Here is a 22,390-nt window from a genome sequence, read left to right on the forward strand (position 1 = left end):
CGTCAACCCCACCTAGGGTATGGACGCTGATGACATGGAGGAGAGGCGGGAATCAAACCCAGGACCTTCTAGCCGTAAGGTGACATCGCTACCAACTGCGCCACCTTGCCCCTACAAATCATGTTCTATTTTTTTTACTGTGTTATAAATAAGTAGAGGCCTCGTATAAGCCCTCTGAGCTTCTTGCCTCCTCCTGGCACTTTTCTTTTGTATTGATTTTATATTGTGCTCAAATCAAGTCAAATGTCATCTATACCTTGATGATGCATTAATTTGTCATGGGGTGCAGTACATCCCAGAGGGACTACAGATACAGAAGAGAGATAAGGAATTTTGCAACAATGTCTCCTCCCTCCTCTTCCCCACCTCTCATCTGTTCTGTTTCAACACAAGCACTGCTACCTTCCTGAGCTCCACATTCCAATCATACTGTTAATGTTCCAACAGTCGAACCCTTTCTCCTCGTGGAATGGAAACCACTAGCAAGTCAATACATGAAACAGCAATCAATTCATTTCAAATTTGTGGCTGCGGTCATTTCCTGGCTGTTGAGAAAGATCAACCGGGTTAAACTGGGTTACGATGAGTGGCCCATTTTCCGTGTTGAAATGATGCCACCCAGGGTTTAAACAACCTGGCTAACTAATTGCAGTGACTTCCGCTAAGTCACTGCACTAGACACTGTGGGGAGTAATTGGTAACAACCTGGGGCCAGACAATAAAATAATAATTGCAACATAATTGTTGGTATGTGTGTGCATATATGGAATCCCGTGTGTGCGTGTGTGTGTGTATATATATAGTTAGAATTGTATTATGTAAATTACTATATTTATATAGTATTATTATAAATTATTATTATATTATTTTTTATTTTTGTCTTGATAAGTTTATCTGTGGATTTCCCTTCACAATTTTTCCTGACCTTGGTATTGTGTATTGTACTTTTGCTGTTTGACAACATCAGCTCCAAAGCCCTACCTCCAAACTCTGGTAATATGAGACAAGAGAAACTATGGGGTCTCATGTCCAAAAGTGCAGGGGCTGTCTGTTTTCCCTCTCACGTACCTCTCCTCTCCCAATAACACTCTTCTCTCTTCTCTCTCCCTTGCAATGTCGGTTGCAAGGCAACATAAACTAAGCAAGCAATAACTAATAAATAAGCACAGAACTAAACAAGGACCCTCTCCACTAACGTAAAAGGAGGTTATTTGCGGGCATTGTTACGTGGCTGTCTGCCTGGTAACTGGTCCATATCATCTTGTCTTCCCCTGCCCTCTTCAGCTATTTCCCTTCAGCAAGCTCACCTCTGACCTCCCTCATTCCATTCTAGTGCTGAATTACTACGCTTCGTTTTTAGTGCAATGGCAAAATGCACAGGACACACCCTTTTAAGAGCACAGAGGGGGTGAAACACCACACACCCAGGAAAAGATAGCAAGAGTTACGACCCAAAGGTTGCATTCCTGCCTAATGGACTCAAATGTACTTGGACTCGATATATATATATATATATATATGCATTCCCCACAGTTGTAAAGAACAGCTCCTTTTGTAAGCCTTCATACTTGATGCTTTTAACATCATTACTTTGTTTCCCCTCAGTTCTTACAGTAGTTGTTTGCTGTGTGCTGCTCTCTTTAGTGAGAGTACAGGTTTTCCTTTCAACTAACACAGGCTATATCGTTAAAAGACAAATAGGGACGTTTTGAGGTTGAGCTTGAAGTTGCCTTTAAGTGCTGACTAAGGATCAGCCTCCCTGGCGTCCCCGCCTCCATTCCTAACCCTCAAAATGAGTGTGTACAGTATCTGTGTGTGTTTAGCGGAAATCTCCCAAGGCCAGCATCTAGGGGGGATTCCACATAGCTCCAAGAGGTCCGTGTCTGTGTCTTTGTGGTGACACCAGTGTTATGTCTGTCAGAAACATCCCTCTGAGTAATTAACAACATTGACACAGTCTTGTGCTGGCCATTAAAGTTGGGCCTCCTGAGTCATAAACATGTCAAGCAAAGGAAAATTGGCTATTTAAGGACTTAGCAGCCACAACTCTGTCCTAAAGCAACCTACTGTGTAACTAATGTGTTGTATTAATGTATATCTAGAAAGAAAATGGAGGAACTCCTGTCATTTGTTTGATGGATCAATATGATCAAGGGTTTGAAAGGCCCTGCACTGCAAGTGTTAGTTCATCTCCCCATTCCAAACACTCCACCATCTCACTCTTTTTTTCCAGATGTGTGGCTTGTACGTAGGCTACCAGATGCTCTACACATGCATACCATGCATAAAGCTTCCATGGGGGGGGGGGGGGGGGGGGGGGGGGGGGGTTGACAGTCACACAGGGACATTATAGTTTAGTCAAACAATACAGCCTGTCTCTGTGTGCATGGCTCCCTCAGACAGCGTTGAGCACTGCAACTGCTTTTGAGTAAAATTCCCCCATTGCACATGAACAAAAAAGTCCAGGGAGCGACAGAGAGAGAGCAAGAGGAAGGAAATGGTGTGTGTGTGTGTGTGTGTGTGTGTGTGTGTGTGTGTGTGTGTGTGTGTGTGTGTGTGTGTGTGTGTGTGTGTGTGTGTCCGTGTCCAAGAAACAAATAAAGCAGGGGAGGACTGGGAGAGTGTTTCTGTTGGCATGGAACAGTGTATTGTTCTTGTGGCTAGCATTGGTTTGAGCTTTTAACTCTGAAGTTACTTAAACTTCAGGAACCGAGGATAGTTATGAATTTGCTATGGATGTTGGAAAACTGTGGCAAGGGTGTCGAGCCAAATAAGTGCATGTGTATGCGTGTTTGTGTGCTTGCGCATGTGCGTGTTGTGCATGTGGCTATTATTCTCACAGTAATTTCACCTAACCCTGACAGAAACATGAAGATTATTTTATAACACCACCCCTGCAACTGAAGGTTTAGCCATCAGCACTGTTATAATTGCTGCGATGATGTGGGTAAATTAAGTCACTTGGTCAAGTTTACAGACCTCTTTCACCATGGTCCACAGGATGGGTGAGTCATGTATTCAAGGACTTGGGCACTTCACTGTTGTGGGAACATTTCCATTTTCTGATTTCCATGAGACCACAGAACAAACTAAAATGGCCGCTTAGTTTCAACAAGACTATCCGTGTGCCGTGACTATCATGAATCACATGCAGTCTACTGTCGCTGGAAATATCTGATGAGCTCTTGGATCAAATTCCTTACGTACTTTGTGCAATTTCTCTTCCTTTTCCTCAGCATGTGTCCAAGAGCTCAAAGACCCCCCCACTGACCTTAGAACTGTAATCCCTGACTACACTCAAGAGTTCAAATAAACATGAACACTCATCCTATCTTCAATCATCTGATCTTTTCATTTACTGAACATTCTGAGACAGCAATTAAAAAACAATTTCATTAATCTGCAATAATAGTGGTCAATGTGCTCTCTCTCTCTCTCACACACACACACACACACACACACACACACACACACACACACACACACACACACACACACACACACACACACACACACACACACACACACACACACACACACACACACACACACACAGGGTATAGCAGAGGGTAGAGCATAACAACTGGCCTTGTAATGTGTGAGAAGGTAGACAGTGAACATGTGGTCACAAACAATGATAAAAACAGTGACACCATCTTTGATGAATGGGTATGTTCATTTTTAAATGTTGTAGTCTGACTCAATATGTATTCATATAGACAAGAGTCATAAAGCCTCAGTGTAATTCCCTCCGATACTTGGTCCTTCAAACAAAATAAGGACATCAGACTTCTACCAAGGCATTCACTTTAAAACAGCTGATGATGTGGTGGTTGTTGGGGTGGGTGGAAGAGGGTGAGCAAGCTATTTGTGTATATATTAATAATATTATGTATCTGTATATTATGTGTATTTGTATCTATGTATTTTGTTCATGTTTCATGAACAAAATGAGATGCATCTCAAGGGGCTAGAAATCTGAAACCTAAAACACCAAAGGAGTCCTCTGTCGTTGATACGAGTTCAACCCGATCAATGTATTCTTTGTATGACTGCAATCCTAATTTATACTTCTTAATGCGACTGTGAATGCGAATTATTCCCATAATTTGCGTATCGTCGATTCAGAGTACCGATTCGATACATGTGTGTACCGGTAATTAAAAAAACAAATCTAGGACAATGGTTCTCAAAGTGGGGTACAGGCACCCTAAGGGGACCTTGATGGTCTGTAACTCTATGATGGTCCTTGAATTTCTTGTTTTTGTTTAAGAACTGATGATCTAGGAATAAATCAAAATTAAATTAATGGTTAGTGTAGCTACAATTTGTAAAATAATGTAAAAGGTACAGTAACAGTTGTGCAACATCAACTGAAACATTCAAAACATGTAGTAACTGTAGTGTTAATGAAATGTGATCAATGACATGGTATCGGAATGGCATACTGACATACTTGCAGATACAACAGTAACTATTAGTACTGCCAAGTTAGGCAGCCTAGTAGACTAGTGGGGCAACGGTGGCTCAGGGGTAGAGTGGCTGGATGGTAACGGCAAGGTTGCCAGTTCAAACCCGGGCTCCCCCAGAGTTAGTGTCGAAGTGTCCTTGAGCAAGCCTCTGAACAAATTGCTCCCGATGTGCTGGTTTCTGCCGCCATCGGTGTGTGTATGGGTGAATGTAATGCACAATTTATGCCTTAGATAAAGGCGCTATGTAAATGCACCATTTAGACTCCATTATCCAAAATATAAATGGTCTCTATAGTAGGTTGAGATCTAACCTTTGTAGTTGCATTATAGACCTCGACAATGCGGATTTTGCTGGGTTTCCGAGTTTGTACTGGGTGTGCTCCAAACAATCTGATCTGTCCAAAGGGCCTGTTGGATCATGATGAAATCATTTATCCTCTAATCTTTTGTCGGCTGAAAGGTATTCACATCCCTTTGTTCATTTAAAAACATTCAGTTGCACACAACTGTTAAGCAATGGCAGATTTTCTTGTCTTAAAATATGATCCGACAATACTAATCATGCCCTTTCATGGTCCCGTTTGTCTACTTCAGATCTAAATGCATCCCATAGTCAGATATTATTAGCATCATCGAAAAACATTTTATAAACTCGTTTCCAATCCCAGTGGGTACGGAAGTCAAAATCAGACTATTTGCTATATAGCCCGTTCCAACTTTCTTTCACATGCTATAAGTCACATGTAAAAAAAAAACAGGATTAAAGCTTAAAGTAAAACTATAGCTAGACATGGCAGCAGTTTGGGAAAATGTAAAAACTATAAACCCCTCCGGATAAGAGCATAATCATGCCTAGATTTTAAGATATTTAAAACATGCTAGTAAAGTAGTAAAGCTACACACATAGGTGAACACATCAGCTGCTCTATACCCTGAGCTGAAGTCTTAGTACGCCCTCTAGTGGTAAAAAGAACATTACATTTGCACTCACCCATCTGCTACATACACTGCAGTTACCATTTTGTTGCCAATTTAATGAAGGATTTCCAGACGAACACAATAATTCTCATTTCAATGGTGGGGCCATGATATCCCAATTGAAGTAGAATGTGTTATATATATATAAAAAATAAAAAAAAACTAAATATGGGAAGGGGTCAAGTTCCAACGGTTTCTCCCAAGGAAAATAAGGTTGAGTCACAAGCTTTGAGTTTATCATTTATTGTTCACTGCATTAGGGCATTATATACTCAACCATTTATGAAATGTCAGTCCTGTCTTTTCCTGGGTTGAAATCCATGGTTGTGTAAGAAGAATCATGGACATTTTGTATTTTGGGTAAGGAGATAACTCAAGGCAAAAACTCAGGCACAAAAGCCAAATCTAGATACTTTAACACATATGGAACGTATGCATTATAGACCTTATAATATACCAAACAAATCAATCCCCAAAATGACATTGTGGAAAATGCTTCTTTATTAATATTGAACTCAAAAAACAAGAGGCGACGGGGATAAATCCACTGCTGACTTTATAGTGATGTTGTTCCAAGTCATTCTTTCAGTTTAATAGTACTGATGTCAGGAAGTCTGCATGTTTCTTTTTGAGTTGACGAATAGCAGAAGCGCAGAGTGCTGTTAACCGACTGTCCACTGAGTGTCCATCACTTGAAGACCTTGCCCTGGCTCACAGGCTTGCCCACGTGCTTGAACTCTCCCTCCCAGGCAAAGTACTCCTTCACCATGGTCTTGCACTCTTCACTGTCTGGATCCAATTTGCGCCATTCGTACGACTCATAATCAATTTGCCAGTCATCAGACAGCTGCAGAAAGAACAGAGAATGTGTTGGTTCGATTGTGAACGGACAGTGGGTTACATATATTAAGGTCACTCATTGCTGTGGAAAGCCTTTCATCCAGTGTAGACTCCGGTTATGTGTAACTTTAGATCAATAATCAAACCACGCACGCACACTCAAATTATATTCTGTTGTACGATTTTCAGGTAAATCTAGTCGGCAAGTGACGTCAGGGTTCTCCATATGAGGATTTATCGATATCCGCTGATCAGACCAAGTTCCCACTCCACACATCACCCCTGCAGGACCTCGGCAACACCCAAGCCAAGTTTGGATGAGTGCAGTTAGGTTGCAACTCATTGCAAGTGATCTTCAATCTGATTCACACCCCATAAAGACTACAGGATTTGCAGCGGATGTTTTGTTCTTTTAAATAAATACAATTTGTTCTGAAACGATGCAAACCTTAAGTAGCCAGATTGTCCTTTTCTTCCTACCCAACATGGGTTAGGTGCAGAGAGCATGGCATAACAGGGCCCAGGGAGGAGGGTCTCAAGTGATGCCTAGTGTCTCTTCTTAACCCATTTTGGACTGAGGTCGATTAAAAAGAAAGAAAGAAAGTCTTCTAAATCCTAACTGTTTTCTGAAAAACCAATGTTTCTATGTCAGTGGTGCTCAACCTTTTTCACACTATTTAAATGCAACTTTAGTAAACAGATATCTTGTTCAATGTGTCCACAGCATGAACCAGCCTTCTTTCTCACCAAGCAGAGATGACTGGGATTAATATGGACTTGCATCTCTCTACCCCCATCAGATATAAGACTGAGTGCCATGAAAGGGCACCGCCTTGCCCAGTGACAGAGGATGCCGTTTTCTTCCGTCTTTCACAGAAGTCGATATTTGTTGGGCAGCCCCAAAAACCTGTCGTCATCAACCTTTTTCACGTCAAGAACCCCCAGAATTATCTGTATTTGGCCACAGAACCCCATCTGAACATGTTGTTCCAGGGACCCCCCACCCAGCCAGAAGCAAAGATTTGAGTTAAAAACGTTCGCTCTGAAAGAATATATATATATATATATATATTCAAAGATTTAGGCCACATTTTCACGATTTTTCAAAAATCAGACCTACAAGCTTGTAGCGCGGCACTCGATAGCTAAAGTATAACATAATGCTTAAAACATCAAAAGAGGTTCCCGGACAAAATGGGTTAATCACATGAACCCTAGGCGTCACAATTCTGGGCATGTCATGATAGATGAACAAATAACAATCATCAAAAATAGAACATTTAGTGAAAATAGAGCTACAATCTCACAATGCAACATAGTGTGCATTTCTAGATTGTCCATTTTTGCCATTTGAAATACCTATAAGTAATAAGTATATAGGGTTATCCGATCAAAACATGGATTAAAGAATATAAAGCCTAGAAAACGTAGGCTGCTAGACTAAAGCTTATCTACGGTTACTACGTTTCTGGCGGGCTTCGTGTTAAACTATTGTTAAACATCTGCATTACTTAATTTACAAGAAGTCTACACAATTCGAGAATGTAGAAGAATTGTCAATTTGATAGTTTGCCAAATGCATGGAATTGTAGACAAAATCTAATCCAATGACAACAAAATATTCTTTATTTTTGGGTCTGAGAGGCTAAATCTCATCAGATGGTGGTCTGTGGCTCAAATGCAGAATAAATAATGGGCCTTGATATTAAAAGGGTTGAAACCCACTGGGCTATACATAAAGGACACCCAAATACATTTCATGTTTGCTTGTTCAGTGATTACATGCACACTACAGCAATTCATTTACATATTTACATGTAGAGAATAGAACCCATGTTAAACCAGCACTGGCTAGCTGTTGGTTACAGAAGATGTTGAAACACAGCTTAAATGTGAGTGTAATAATTTGCAGGGACGTTTCGTATAACATGTTCTTCCCTTCCAGATACTTACAGTGAAAGCGAGGTCCTGGCCTCTGAAGATCCAGATTCCAGAGATGGAGCCCTCATTGTTGCCACCAAACAGAATAACGCTGGCGAAGCCATTCTTTCGGAGTTTGTCCAGACGCTGGAACATACCTGGGAAGAGAAAAATTAAGTGGTAAATAAGTAGCCTTGGAAACAACGGTTCCCAGAGCCATATGGGACATAGGGCAGTAGCCGATCTCCAGTTTCTGTAGCACAAGGAGGCCAAGCACAGGGACTTACTCCAAATCGAAACCCTGGATGCAAATGCATAGTAGAGTGAAGTACAGGTCGTCACCTGTGCCCAGGTGACGACGGTCGTTGATGCTCATCAAGGAAGGCAATTATGTTTCTGCACTGTCAAAAGTAATGCTACTTCTTTTGCAATGTAGTTAAACAAAAAAAACCAAAAAAAATTAAATTAAATAAAATAATTTTTATTTTTCTGTAATTTATCGTTTAAAATATCGTGAAAAATCGTATCGTGAGTTGAGTGAATCGTTACATGCCTAACATATACCCTTCTCCTAATCAACAAATACTGAGATCCATTACCTGTAGTAGTTATCAGATTACTACTGTCAGATTTCACATCATTTAAGACTGTCATACCGATCACCTTCCACTTCGACAGAGTACGATAGAAAGGCTTCACGTGAAGGGCTACTTGACAACTAGCTCACATTAAAGTAAACTACGTCAAACATAGTCTGGTCTCATTTTAAATAAGTCACAATGGCGATCAGCCATCATCAGCTCAAAAAAGTAAATTACCGATTGCTGTAATATTCACACTAGAAAAGAAAATGTGAGAACAGTTCCCCAGTCCTCAGCTTGACTTATATTTCGCCATATAGCAGGTCGAATGGGAGATCTACAAGTACAAGCTCACCATGCATCACGTCTGACACCATTTTCAGCACACAAACCCATTGTATGACACAGTATATATATATATATATATATATATGTGGCTGCAACGTGCAGCGTCAGGTTACTATAGTAACACGCTGTTAATGAACAGAGATTAGACGACACGACTGTGAGAGGGCTGCATGCCAGCAGAAAGACAGACTAAAACTTCTTTAGACAAAGTAAGAATTGTAAAATACTTCCATAGGATTTTCATTTCCTTCTTCCGGGCTAAGCCAAGATCACAGGGCAGACTAGCCTACCGCAGTTTGCACCATTGGCAGCAACAATGTGGCAAAACACACCTGTAGAACTTTACTTTTTTATTTTTACAGACAGTCTTAATATTCAGACAAAGTAATAAATTGTGCCGCTGCGGGATAATCGGCTGCCCGGGTGGCCCTTGGCCTCTCCTGTAATAACTAACCGTTATCAAATTGATGAATTAACTGGTGATCATAACTGATCATCATAACTGACACAAGTTTTACCATCCAGACTTGATAGCAAAAGTTAAGAATTAAGTGCTGGACCTTGTGAGACAGGGAGGACGTGTGTTTTATGAAGCTTGCAATTGCACAGTGAGGAAGCTGAGGATTTGTAGAAACTAAAGCTAGTTTCAGTTCCGTTTTTAACGGCTGATCTTTGAACATTGAGGGGGGGGAAAAATGTATGTGTGTGTATATATATATATATATATATATATATATATACACACATATATACATACATACACACACACACACACACATCTTATAAATAGACAACTAGGAAAGCAAAAGCTATTCCCTTTCCTCTGCTCTCATCCAATCATCCAACCTTGAGTACTATAGACGAATAACAGTTTAAGTCCACACTAATTATCCATAATGTATAAATGATGGGGGTCAGGACAACTAGGCCTTTTCGTGGAGGGGTCAGAAGAAATGTTGGACTTAAGACTGTTATTCGTCTATAGTACTCAGTCTAGTTGTGTCTGCATGTCAATCTGCTCGCCAGCCACCATAATATGCAAATTATGATGGATGCCTGTGGAACAATCATGTTTGTAGATCAATAGACTAGCCAGCAGGCTACAACTTTAGTCCGCTATAGACAATCTAGTGGCTGCTGTTGGCGTCTCACCTGTGATGAGGTTGCAGCTCATGAAGACCTGGGCGAGCTCTTCTGGGAACTTGTATTGTCCGTACCAGATGGAGTAGCCCTCGCGATCAAAATGCTCCCAGAAGTAAGGGACGGCTACAGACAGGGTGTCCTCATTAGAGTACGTCCTCTTGAACTCATCCATGATGAAATTGCTGGAATGAGGAAAAGGATCTGATGTTAAATGGGTAAAGGACAAGAGCAGTGTTTTTTTTATTTTATCCCTTAGCCTGTTTTACTGTACTTCACTCTACTAAATTAAGTAAAACTTGCTTTAGAAAGGTGCTATATACATAGTTTATTAAGATCTGTGATTGGGCAAGTATTAAACTTATGCAACTTGCTCCAACTTGTTCAATGTGTAAATTGTGCGATTCGCTTCAGTACAAATCAAGAACAGGCATAATGTGCTTAAGTTAATATCAAGTTGTTCCAAATGGAATTAAAGTAAAAAAATAGCCAAAAGCTATTGCATAGTAGGTAACCTAATACTAATACAATACAGTTACAAATGCAAATAAATGGTAAACAGTCATTTTGTTCAATGTGTCCACAGCATGAACCAGCCTTCTTCCTCACCAAGCAGAGACGACTGGGATTAATATGGACTCACGTCTGTCTACCCCCGTCAGATATAAGACTGAGTGCCATGAAAGGACACCGCCTTGCCCAGTGACGGAGGATGCCGTTTGCTTCTACGCTTTTTACAGTATATAGAAGTGGATATTTGTTGGGTAGCCCCAAGACTTTGCTTTGCAATGCCCCAAGTTCCCAACACAATATAACATAATGTAGTCCAAGGTCAAACTAAATACGATGAACCTTAGTAAACCAAAACCAGGGTACGGATGAAAATACATCAACATGTAAACATAATAAGTAATGTATTAACAACATACCATAATCTGTCAACAAATAAACAACTATTAACTATTCAAAGAGACATCTGGAGATGTAAGAAACGTTAGGGAATGAAGTGAAGTTAGTTTTGTGGTGGGGCTGCTGCAAAATATGGGGAGTGACTGTGCAGTTTCAACAAATGGAATGCGATTTCACAACTTCAGGGTCAGGAAGGAAGAGTCTCTGCACAAAATGCAAAAATATGGGGAATGCTTATGATACGTAATACAATATATGCCAAGTCCTTTTTATTATTATTTTTTACCTCTTTGGCAGATGTGCGAAAGGGTCCTTTGTTTTGGGCTCAGAGGCCAGAGCTGCTTCACATTCATCCATCTCTTCATCATCAGCAGGGGTGGGCTTCTTCTCTTCTTTTTTCTTCTCTTTCTTCTCCTGGGGTTTGGCTCCATCCTTTCCAGCCTTCTCTTTCTTAGGAGGAGCCTCTTTCTTAGGCTGCATCTCACCAAACTTCTTGGCTGGAGGAAGCAGAACAACGTACACTTTAGATTAACAAAGTACTACAGAGTATCTGGTCAGGGACCTGAGACCAAAATGTTGGATTGTGAAATACATAGAAGTGTGAGTCAGCACAAGTACAGCCAGAACACATATTTGCAAACACTTAAAATGTTCCAGATAGATTCTGACACTTCAAAAATAATGCCTTTTATTGTGTAGAGCCAAATAACCATTTTTTTTCCATCTCAGCCATATTAACCCTTAGAAGAGCAAAGACGCCAATTGGCGTCTTCATCAGAATTCCGTAAATGAGCAATGACGCCAATTGGCGTCTTTCTCTTTTTTGATTAATCTAAACATATTAATATGCTCCGAAGCGCTGTTTAAATTCCTGAGCTTATATTCCAACTACATTACCCAGAAAACCCGTGTCACGTGACACACGTGTACGTGTTGCCATTGGAAGCTGGTCCCACCCCCTGTAAACAGTGGGGGCAGAGGGAGTCTTCATAGTTTTCATTGTTTTGCCTGTTTTGCCGTCTCGCCCGAGCGATTTTCTAGCAGAAAAAGTTGAAAGCAGTACTATTTATTTGAGCGAGTTTTGTGGTAGTAGTATTGATCCATACGCGTCCCAGTCGCCTTCTCCAGGCGGAGTAGCCCTGGTCCAGTGCTTACAGCGAGACTCGCTGCTCCCTCCCTCCTTTTTTCATTGTCTCCCCATCGTCGTCCGATGAGCTATACCGGGAAACCATTGAAGAAGACGATCAACCCGGAATGTTTTGAGGTAATCTTATTGTAGAAAATGCCCTTCTATAGTGATCAGAAATCATAAGATGATCGCTACAAATAGATGCTTGGATAATTACTACTACTAGTCAGATCATGACGCCAGAATGACTCACCACGATGGCCCCCAGCCATTAGCCAGCACCAAAGGTGCTGGCTAATGGGGGGGTTGGTGTCGGTCGGTGCATTGGTGCTGGCTAATGGCTGGAGGGTGGTGTCGATCGGTTGGTCGGTGCAGTACAAATGTATCGTAGCAGGCATGCACGCATGGCAGTACAAGTATTTTATATTGTAGCGTGCATGATAATCGCATTCATTGTATATTGTATACAATCATGATTGTACATTGTTTAGTGTGTCTCCGTGTGATGATGACGATGATGTCAGATAGCCTACGTCCCCCCCCCCCCCCCCCCCCCCCCAACTGGCTATTGGCCGGGCTGACTACAGCTAAATGTTTATTTTTATATATTTAGAACTGGCATCAGATGAGGAGGAGGATGATGATGATGATGATGATGATGAAGACGAAGAGTCAAGACTGCGATGGAGTTCTCCGACACTGAACCGGATGCATTCATTCATTTCAGTTGTTGTTTTTTTTTAATTTTGCCTACACACACACACACACACACCGTCAAGAACAACTGGAATGCAGTGGTTTGGGGACACTGGGGAGTTTGGGGACAACTGTTTTTTATGTAGGCCTATTTATTTTCTGTAATATTTATTATAATTGTATTATGTTAGTAGTCATAAAAAATAAAAGACGCTTTTACAATGAGTTAGACCTGTCATGGCTATTTTGTTCACTATTCTGAGGTTTATGGTTTGACTAAGCGAGTTTCAACTGTGATTTACTCTGTAACGGTAGATGGTAAGAACCCAATTTTTTGTTATAATACAGTATACATTCAAGTCTATATTTTGATACATATCATGGGCACAAAGTCATATCAAAACAATGTCCTTGGATGTGTTTTTTATCAAAACTGTTTCTTCACAACAGGTTTTTGAGATACATGCATGAATAGACAAGGTACTGGTAAGACTATGTAAACATGGTATATATCAAAATGTGCGTTAGAATGTCTAATTTTACCCCAAAAAAGAATTGAGTTTATATGATGTTCCATTTCAGAGCTAGGGGGACTTAGCTGGATAGGTCAGATTGATCATGACTGACCATGCTATTTATAGATGGCAAAATATATACAGTGGTACATGTGAGAAACTTTTTATTTTATTTTAATTGAACTAGACAACTCACCCTTTAAAATGAGATATTGCATGGCTATGTACGCCCAGCAGAAAAAAAGTTATTTAGAAAATAAAACTTCAACCGGGCATAACTTTTTTTGTTGTCCTAGAAACACTACCCAGTGTAAATGCAGGCTCTTTTAAATGGCTTCCAACACAAAAACTAAACATTTTATCAACTCAGTTCATTTTTTTCCTGGAAGCAGACAAGCCAAGCTTTCTCTGAAGGTCTTTCGTTGTCACACATTCACAACAGAGAATTTTCAATAAATCATTCAAAAACGCCATTCTGCCATAGAGAAGTCCACAAACTATATAGAAATCCTTGAAACTCTCAAAGAGTTAAAGACTTTTCGGAGTCAAAGAAACATCACTAAAGCTTCTAAACCTAATGTGGTGAATATTACTCCTCTAGTAAAGCATTACGCTTTAGAAATAATGTGAGGAGTTATCAGATTTCATGTATGAGCCAAATTTGTTTCCTGAACTTCTTTGCAGGGATTCACAGAAATATATATTGTGCGATTCGCTTCAGTACAAGCGCAAGCACAGGCACAATGTAATATCACAAGTTGTTCCAAATAGAATTAAAGTAACATTTAGCCAAAAGCAATTGCATATTAGGTAAACTAATACAATACAGTTACAAATGCAGAAATCAGACCCGTCTAAGTGAGTGGTACTGTACTGCACTAGACCTCCTCCCTGGCCTGTCTGTGTGTTAGGCTGTGCAACAGTGACACTTGGTGAACAAACGCTACAACGCTATTTGTGCTCGGACAGACCCAGCCAGGGACAGACCCAGGGTCACACAATACATATAGCTGTCTATAGGAGTGGTTGCACCACCAAGAATACAGCCAATTTGAACGCAAATTTGGTAAACAGTCATCTTGTTCAATGTGTCCACAGCATGAACCAGCCTTCTTCCTCACCAAGCAGAGACGACTGGGATTAATATGGACTCACGTCTCTCTACCACCGTCAGATATAAGACTCAGTGCCATGAAAGGACACCGCCTTGCCCAGTGACAGAGGATGCAGTTTGCTTCTACGCTTTTTACAGTATATAGAAGTGGATATTTGTCACATTTTGCTGGTTGCGACGACATTTTCAACATGACTTCATTTTTCATGTTTAAAAACTCACCGTCAAACTGAGCCATCTTTTCACACGGCCTGACCTCCCCAAGGACTGTTTTGAACTGTGGCTGGTTGACGCACGTGGCAAACCAACGTGTCACATTTGGGTATGGCTGACGGAAAGAAGGTTCTAGGACCTGCAGAAGGAAGAGACAGGGACAGGATCATGGTAATGAAAGCTTAGAGTTGAACAAGATAGGGCATGGGCATGGATTCAAACCAATGCCATTTACTTGCTATTAGCATTACATACATTTGGCTTCTGCTGCCCTTGAAAAATAGCTAAAATGTATGTGAAGGGTGGGGGGGGACAAGCAGGTGATTTAGCCTCTGTTGAAAACACAATACCCAACTTCTCTTGCTTTAGAAAGGTGCTATATACATAGTTTATTAAGATCTGTGATTGGGCAAGTATTAAACTTATGCAACTTGCTCCAACTTGTTCAATGTGTAAATTGTGCGATTCGCTTCAGTACAAATCAAGAACAGGTATAATGTGCTTAAGTTAATATCACAAGTTGTTCCAAATGGAATTAAAGTAAAAAGAAATAGCCAAAAGCTATTGCATATTAGGTAACCTAATACTAATACAATACAGTTACAAATGCAAATAAATACAGCCAATTTGAACGCAACTTTGGTAAACAGTCATCTTGTTCAATGTGTCCACAGCATGAACCAGCCTTCTTCCTCACCAAGCAGAGACGACTGGGATTAATATGGACTCACGTCTCTCTACCCCCGTCAGATATAAGACTCAGTGCCATGAAAGGACACCGCCTTGCCCAGTGACAGAGGATGCAGTTTGCTTCTACGCTTTTTACAGTATATAGAAGTGGCAAGAGGGCAAGCAGGTGATTTAGCCTCTGTTGAAAACACAATACCCAACTTCTCCATCCTGAAAAAGTATTTATCTATACATTTAATTTTGAATAGCCAAGATTTAATTTTTTTTATTATCAGAAAAGGGAACACTGCACAATTATTAAAAGTTCTCATTTCAGTATTCTCAAAATTGTCATAAAAAAAAGGGCCATCTGAGCAACCGCAGGAGGAATTAGTTATCGGCCAAGAATATTGTAAGCGGTGAATCTCTGTTACTTTCTCTGAGTGGTCATGTGCCTACCTGTTTGTAGAGCCAGAGCATGGAGCAGGCTACACTGATATCAGCAAGGGTGACCCTCTCACCAACCAGGAAGGTACGAGTGTTCAGGTGATTGTTGAGCACTGTCAAAACCTTTTTCACCTCCTCCTTGGCCTGCTCTGTGGCCTGAAGAGACAAGGGAAAGGAGATAGAATCGTGTGGAATTAGATAAAAGTACAATAAGGCATGTAGTAGGGCTTTTAAAGGACAACTTATTTTTTTCTCATTTTCCGCTTTTTCATTTTTGCGATTTTTGACAGGGGGGCAGGGGCAGTCGAACATGGGGCTAAATACATTTTACGGAAATTTCTTCATCATTTACTATAGTCCTACTAGACCCCAGGAAATTACATCTGGCCACACAAGATTACGGGATCTACTAAATGTGAAGGGGGGGGGGTACTAGGGGATGCCATACTGTGTGTTGTAGGCATGTTATGTGAGTTTGCAGAGGTTAAAGCAAAAAAACAAACCAAGACGGAAAATGTTTTTGTCCAAGCCTGTTTTTTTTGCCTTCATGATTATTGCTCGACTGCCTTGAAACCCCGAGAGGTTTTCCACCGTGGCGTGAATTGCATTGTTTAACTCCCGTGTGTTAGCAGCCGGTCCACTCGAGTGATAATCATATGGAAGCGTTGGTAGTGAAAGTCTGACACGACTGCCTTTGACAGCACAGACCAGAAAAGATGAAACAGAAACACCGCCCGAAGTGTTTGCATTGGCACGCCTGTATGGATCACGTTTGTGAGACAAATAAATCCTCTCAAATCTCTAATTGACAAACATAGCAAGTGTTCCGCAGCACTGTCTAATTTAATGCAAGAGACCGAACGTAAGCACTTTTGACAATTACGGCTGCCTTCCCCGTCAACAAAATAATTATGCGTGGTGTAATCAACTTTCGATTTAGACTTCAATTATTCCTGTAATTTCATCTTTTGGACGCTGCCATGATCCATATGGAGAAACCTCCATAACTTCAGTGGTAAATTAAATCTGTGCTACTTTTAAGTCAGAAAGCAGGGGGAAATCGAATCGAGCACAACAGACTATAGTTGCGCACTGTTTCGTGCAGAAAATAGCAGATATACAAAACTCACAGCGTGTAGCATTTATGACACGCTGAGCTTGCAGATCTGCTATTTACTGTCACTGAGTCACGACACCAGCATGCCAACACTTCGGTGTCGCCGTGTCGGGTTACATTCAGCAGCGCGTGGTGCATTCTGCAGCTGATCGATGTCTTGAGTGCGAAAGGAAGCTTGGTGGTTTGGACTTTGGAGAGATCTCTTGACTAGTAGAAAGTATATGCTGCGTTTTGATGACTTAATGTCATTCACACCGTGGCCATACATACACCCCCCTTAATATGTTTTGCAGATATGCATTGATCTCATAAATGGCCCATATGAAGTCCTCAAGACGGAAATCCGTCCCCAGGAACGGAGAACTTTAAGCCCAGAGTTTGTCACCTCCCCCTTGACATTCAATAGATCACGTCATCTTTTGTGGCCAGATGTAATTTTATGGGGGGCAGTAGGACTACAGTAATAATAAAAGAAATCGTCGACTAGTAAATCCACTAGTTGACCTTGTTGGTACAATTACAGTACAATTTGGTACTAGTTGATAAAAAAAAGTTAAACACAAAAAACACTTGACTAGTTAAACAACTAGTCGACTAGTAAACTAGGCAACTAGTAAAATCACTAGAAGTGAAAGCCCTAGCATGTAGAACCATTACATTGGCAAATGTGTTTGAGTTCGACTTGGGGCATCTGGTCAGAAAATGTGGCGTAGCTCATTATTCCCATTCCTTGTCCAACTTAACAGCTCACCGAAATACAGTGTTCTGCAGAGATAGCCGAGAAGCTAATTAGCTTCAGGCAGCTGAAAGACAACCATGGCAGATTGCAGTGAACCAATACCAGAGTGTAGACTTGAACCGTACTAACAGTCATCACAAAAGTCCCCAAGAGGAAAACTGAATGTTCCATTTGATCCAGCTCAACTAGCAATTAGACTGACTTACAAACTAGTGTAAATGAGACATCCAAAGGTGATACTAGATTGTCCAATAGACATAAAATCCTTCCTTAAAACAACAGTCTAAAAAACTTCCAAAAATGTACAAAAAAAGAAGCTACCTAATGCTTTCAAACTGGGAGAAGGAACAGTGTGTGCACTGCTGGAGTTTTAATTATCTCATTTGCATGTGTGCGATCTGGGACAATTTTGACAAACTAGATTTAGAAACCGTCTGCCCTGAGATTGGAAGGTTGCAGTTCAATCCCCAGCTAAGTCATAACAAAGACTATTGGTACCCAATAACAACCTGCTTGGCTATGTCTTGGGCAAGTCCCCAAGACATACTAGCATCCAGGGGGGTGGACCTGTAGAACAAACTGCCTCATACTACAGAAACAGGACATTGGCACCCATCTAATAATACAATTATATAGACTCAACTCAAAAGTTGCTTCACATAAACAAAATGGGCTGATGGCTCTGGAACGAACTGTTCCCAAGGCTACTTATGCCCGTGAAGTTAAATCACACGATGTGATGCAGTCTGAGCTTGACCTGCTTTTTTTTGGGTGAGTGACATACAGTAGTACCTCCTTCTCCCTGCAGCATTTAAACAGCATGTCATGCAGATTCATGGTAGTTCAGACAGTACAAACTCCACATCTAAAGCACTGGGCCTGCGTTCATTGCATGTGGGTATATGATTAAAGTGAGCCGAGCTGTCCCTTCTTCGCTGACGTTTCAGTAACACGGTAAACAAATTGTAACTTTTTAAATGATATGCATTTCCATCTAAACCAAATGTATTTGCGATCTACAAGCTCTCAATGCGTTGCGATGCTTAGCGAGTTTGTAGATCGGCCATTTTCTCTGAATGTTTGCAGTCGCACCCAGCATAGGGATTCATGTGGTTAAATAAGCTTCCTTTTTGAAACATTAAGGCTTTAATAGCCCCATTCGCAGCCTTTTCTCATCGGAGGAGAAAAGCCTGACAACGACCTAATGCAGAGCGTGTTTACCGTTTAGGGCAGGACCTGTTCATGCATTTCCCCTTTCACAACCAATCACAACGCTGTTTTTATGCACATGGAATGTAAACAGATCTTCAAAGCATCAACATAACTTCCTTGGGTTAGACCTGAATGGCAGATCTCGCCCAGTGTGGCGTGGGGCTTTGAAACAAGTTCTGGACAATTTTCAAAAGTGTAGGCTAGAGTGAAGTACATTTACAACTCTTGTCCGTTTTACTAAGTACTGAGGTTTAACCTGCTGCGGCAGCAGGGTTACTTCATCCCTGAAGCCGGGAATGCATGCACAATGCACATCCCCTTGTAGTTTTGTAGTCTGCCAGTTCAGTTCAATTCTGTCAAGTTTCTCAGAAAGACCTCAGGTTTTAGGGCGTCTTTCATAAAACTGCCTTAGGTTTTAGAAGGACATTTCAAAATCTGCCTGACAACATTGACATAACGTGTACCTGCTTGTTGAACTGCATGATTCCCAGGGTGGGGAAGACCCATGCACTGGCTGGAGGGATGATCTCTGCGTCAGCGAAGCTCACCCACTGCAGCACCTGAGCTGCAGCCTGGGGAGTGGCACCGCGCAGGGCGTCATTGCTCACTGTAGTGTATGGTGGAGATAAGAATAAACAAAACATAATATCAATTCAAAGCCTCAAGACAAAGAGAGCCCTTGATACTGCTGGGAGACAACCATTATCACATTATAAAAATGTACTTCTAAAAAAAGATAACATACCACACAAGCTGCTACTTCTACAGTACACCAATATTAAATACTATATACCTCATAGAACAAGCTAAACAATCTTACTCTACAGCTTTCTCTATAAGAAACCAGGTGACTTAGAATCTAGAATCACCAAGGACATTAAAAACAACCTCAAAATGTGATGTTAAGAGACTTACGGTAGTGAGCAATGGCATTACTCTCAAACAGACAGAAGCCGTCATCTCCCTGGTAAGCAGGGACCTGTAGAGTGGGACAGTGTCAGGCAGTGAGTAGGTTTGTCGCGATCATGTCATACAAATTGTGATTAATTATAAAATTTAGATTTTTGGCATTGGCATAACATTTATTTCTTTTTGCCTTTAGGCTTTGTCAACAAAAATTGATGGGGCAGAAATTACAATGAACTTATACAAAGAAATGACAGGCCACTCAGTCAGGCACCAATTTCAAGACATTCAATAGTGGAAAATAGGTGCCTACAAGCTCACAATGCAGCACGTTGTGAGCTTGTAGATCAACTATTTTGCCATTTTTGAAAATAAACATTCAGATTAATTTAAACTGATACATGTAAACGATTGACATGTAAAATAATTGTGATTACCACCTCCAATAGTTTCGATCAGGTGATTATATAATAATTGTGAGACCTGGCAATAAGCCGCACTAAAGAATTACTTACACAACGTAGGTGTAGTCTAGAGGATTCTCATACCTGTTATGAGGACCACCCAAGTTATCCAACCAGTTGTTCCACCTCATTATACCAATAGAAAAATACTTCTGTTTGACATGCTTGCTTATTTGGGACATTTTATTCCATGACAGCTTGTTCTTTTTTTTTTTTAAATGATATATATATATATATAAATTTAAAAAAAGACAACAGCCAGACATGGCCCACATGTACTAAGGACGGCAGTATCTTGCAAAGGAGAAACCCCCACCCCAATGCCTGCCCCCCCACTAGATTGAATATCACAACTCTTACTGACCTTGCCCAGGGGGAAGTTGCTCAGGAAGTTTGGGGTACGGTTCGTCTGCCCGAAGGTGAAGGCAGGGGGGTTGCTGGCCGTCTTGAGGCGAGCACCGCTATACTGGGCCGCGATCTGAGCCTTGAAGGCCCGCCAGTTGTCTGGGTACGTGTACAGGGTCTAGAGAAACAAGAGAAACCAAAACTGCTTAGTGAGTTAACAGCTAACGTAGAAGTACATCACCTCTAACCTGGGAAGCATTTGAACTAATACTTTATCATGTCACATCATTAGGGGGTGGGGGTTCTTATAGAACCAGTGTCAATGGCACCAAAAGGCCCAAAGTTTCAATGCTATGCAGTCTACCGGTACCCCAATATGGAGTCTACAGACCAAAGCAAAAAACTAAGTTTACTGGACAGTTTAATGTTTGTTTTGTCACTAACAAACATTAATGCCATTAACAATGTTTGTTTTGTCTGTCACTGAGAAAATCGACATATGTTGTTATGATATCACGATGATACGGGTTGGTAAAGCTCCCCTCACTTCACACGAGTGTGATTTTATTTAAAAAAAAGTCTCATACCAGAACAGCCCATTCATTGAAAGAATTAAACAATGGAGGGGTTAGCTAGGTGGCTGTCTGACAAAATGCCTATAACGTAGGATTATGTAATAATGAGACTAATGACATGCATCAATTTAAGTGAGCCAACTACTTTGCTAATCCTGTACATATTCGGTTTCCATTTCTATAGGCTAACTAGCCACCAATACCGGAACATAACAGAGTTCACTCTCATTTACCCAACTTAAAAAGACATGAACACACATTGCACCGCTTTTAATCATTTCCAACATTACAGCTCACTGAGAATTAAACAAAGAAGAAAACGTCCTAGTGGTAACAATAGAAATTATATCGGAGCGAACACAGCTAAGTTAACGTGGCACACATCAGGTCAGAGGGGCGTCATGCATACAGCCTGCCGGTATATGCAACGTTACGTCAATGTATAAAGGGCTGGGATGAACGCTGAACAAGCGTATCACTAAATATCCTCAACATCGGCCTCGCAACATGCAGGAACGATATTATGTAGTGAACGTTGTTCGGTAGGCACTCGGATGGCGCTGATTTTCATGGGATAGCGGCTACAAACAGCGGGGAAAGTTGAATGGGTGTCTATTGCTCCATCTTACTCACCCCTGCCGCCATCTTCAGGACGAGAGAAAGGAAGAGCGATGTCGCGCTTCACTGACGTATTCAAAGCCGGCACAGTGACGCGCCCACGTCGCCGTATTTAAACGTTACGTCCACAAAATGCATGAGAAAATGGAATAAAATAAATTACGCCTAAATGTCCGTATAATAATACTATCACACAGAAGACAACCGTTGTAATAGAAAACCACAATACAAAATCAATCCAAGGAGCCGGGAGGTGTATTTTGCAGGTGTACTTGATTTTCTATTGTGGATTTCTATTCCAACGGTTGTCTTTTGTGTGTCTTCTTTTAAAAGTACTACACTACGGTTAGACATTTAGACATCATTTATTGTATTTTATACTATACACATCTATTCTAAGCCTAAATTCATACGAATCTCAAAACTTTTAAAAGTACTACACT

The 22,390-nt window shown here is 40.9% G+C and overlaps 1 protein-coding gene across 1 annotated transcript; it reads right to left on the reverse strand.

The window, feature by feature from the left end:
- Nucleotides 1–5,928: 5,928 nt before the first annotated feature.
- Nucleotides 5,929–22,084, reverse strand: eef1g (eukaryotic translation elongation factor 1 gamma). The gene is made up of 10 exons (XM_079509889.1): nt 21,963–22,084; nt 20,774–20,932; nt 19,955–20,018; nt 19,504–19,646; nt 15,984–16,127; nt 14,865–14,994; nt 11,475–11,685; nt 10,292–10,464; nt 8,244–8,368; nt 5,929–6,297 (listed from the first exon to the last, which is right to left on the reverse strand). Exons 1-10 carry the CDS (start codon nt 21,972–21,974, stop codon nt 6,139–6,141), a joined length of 1,320 nt encoding a protein of 439 aa, XP_079366015.1. The 5' UTR covers nt 21,975–22,084; the 3' UTR covers nt 5,929–6,138.
- Between the last annotated feature and the right edge of the window lie 306 nt (nt 22,085–22,390).

The sequence above is a fragment of the Electrona antarctica genome (genome assembly GCF_951216825.1).
Source record: "Electrona antarctica genome assembly, chromosome: 1".
Taxonomy (NCBI): domain Eukaryota; kingdom Metazoa; phylum Chordata; class Actinopteri; order Myctophiformes; family Myctophidae; genus Electrona; species Electrona antarctica.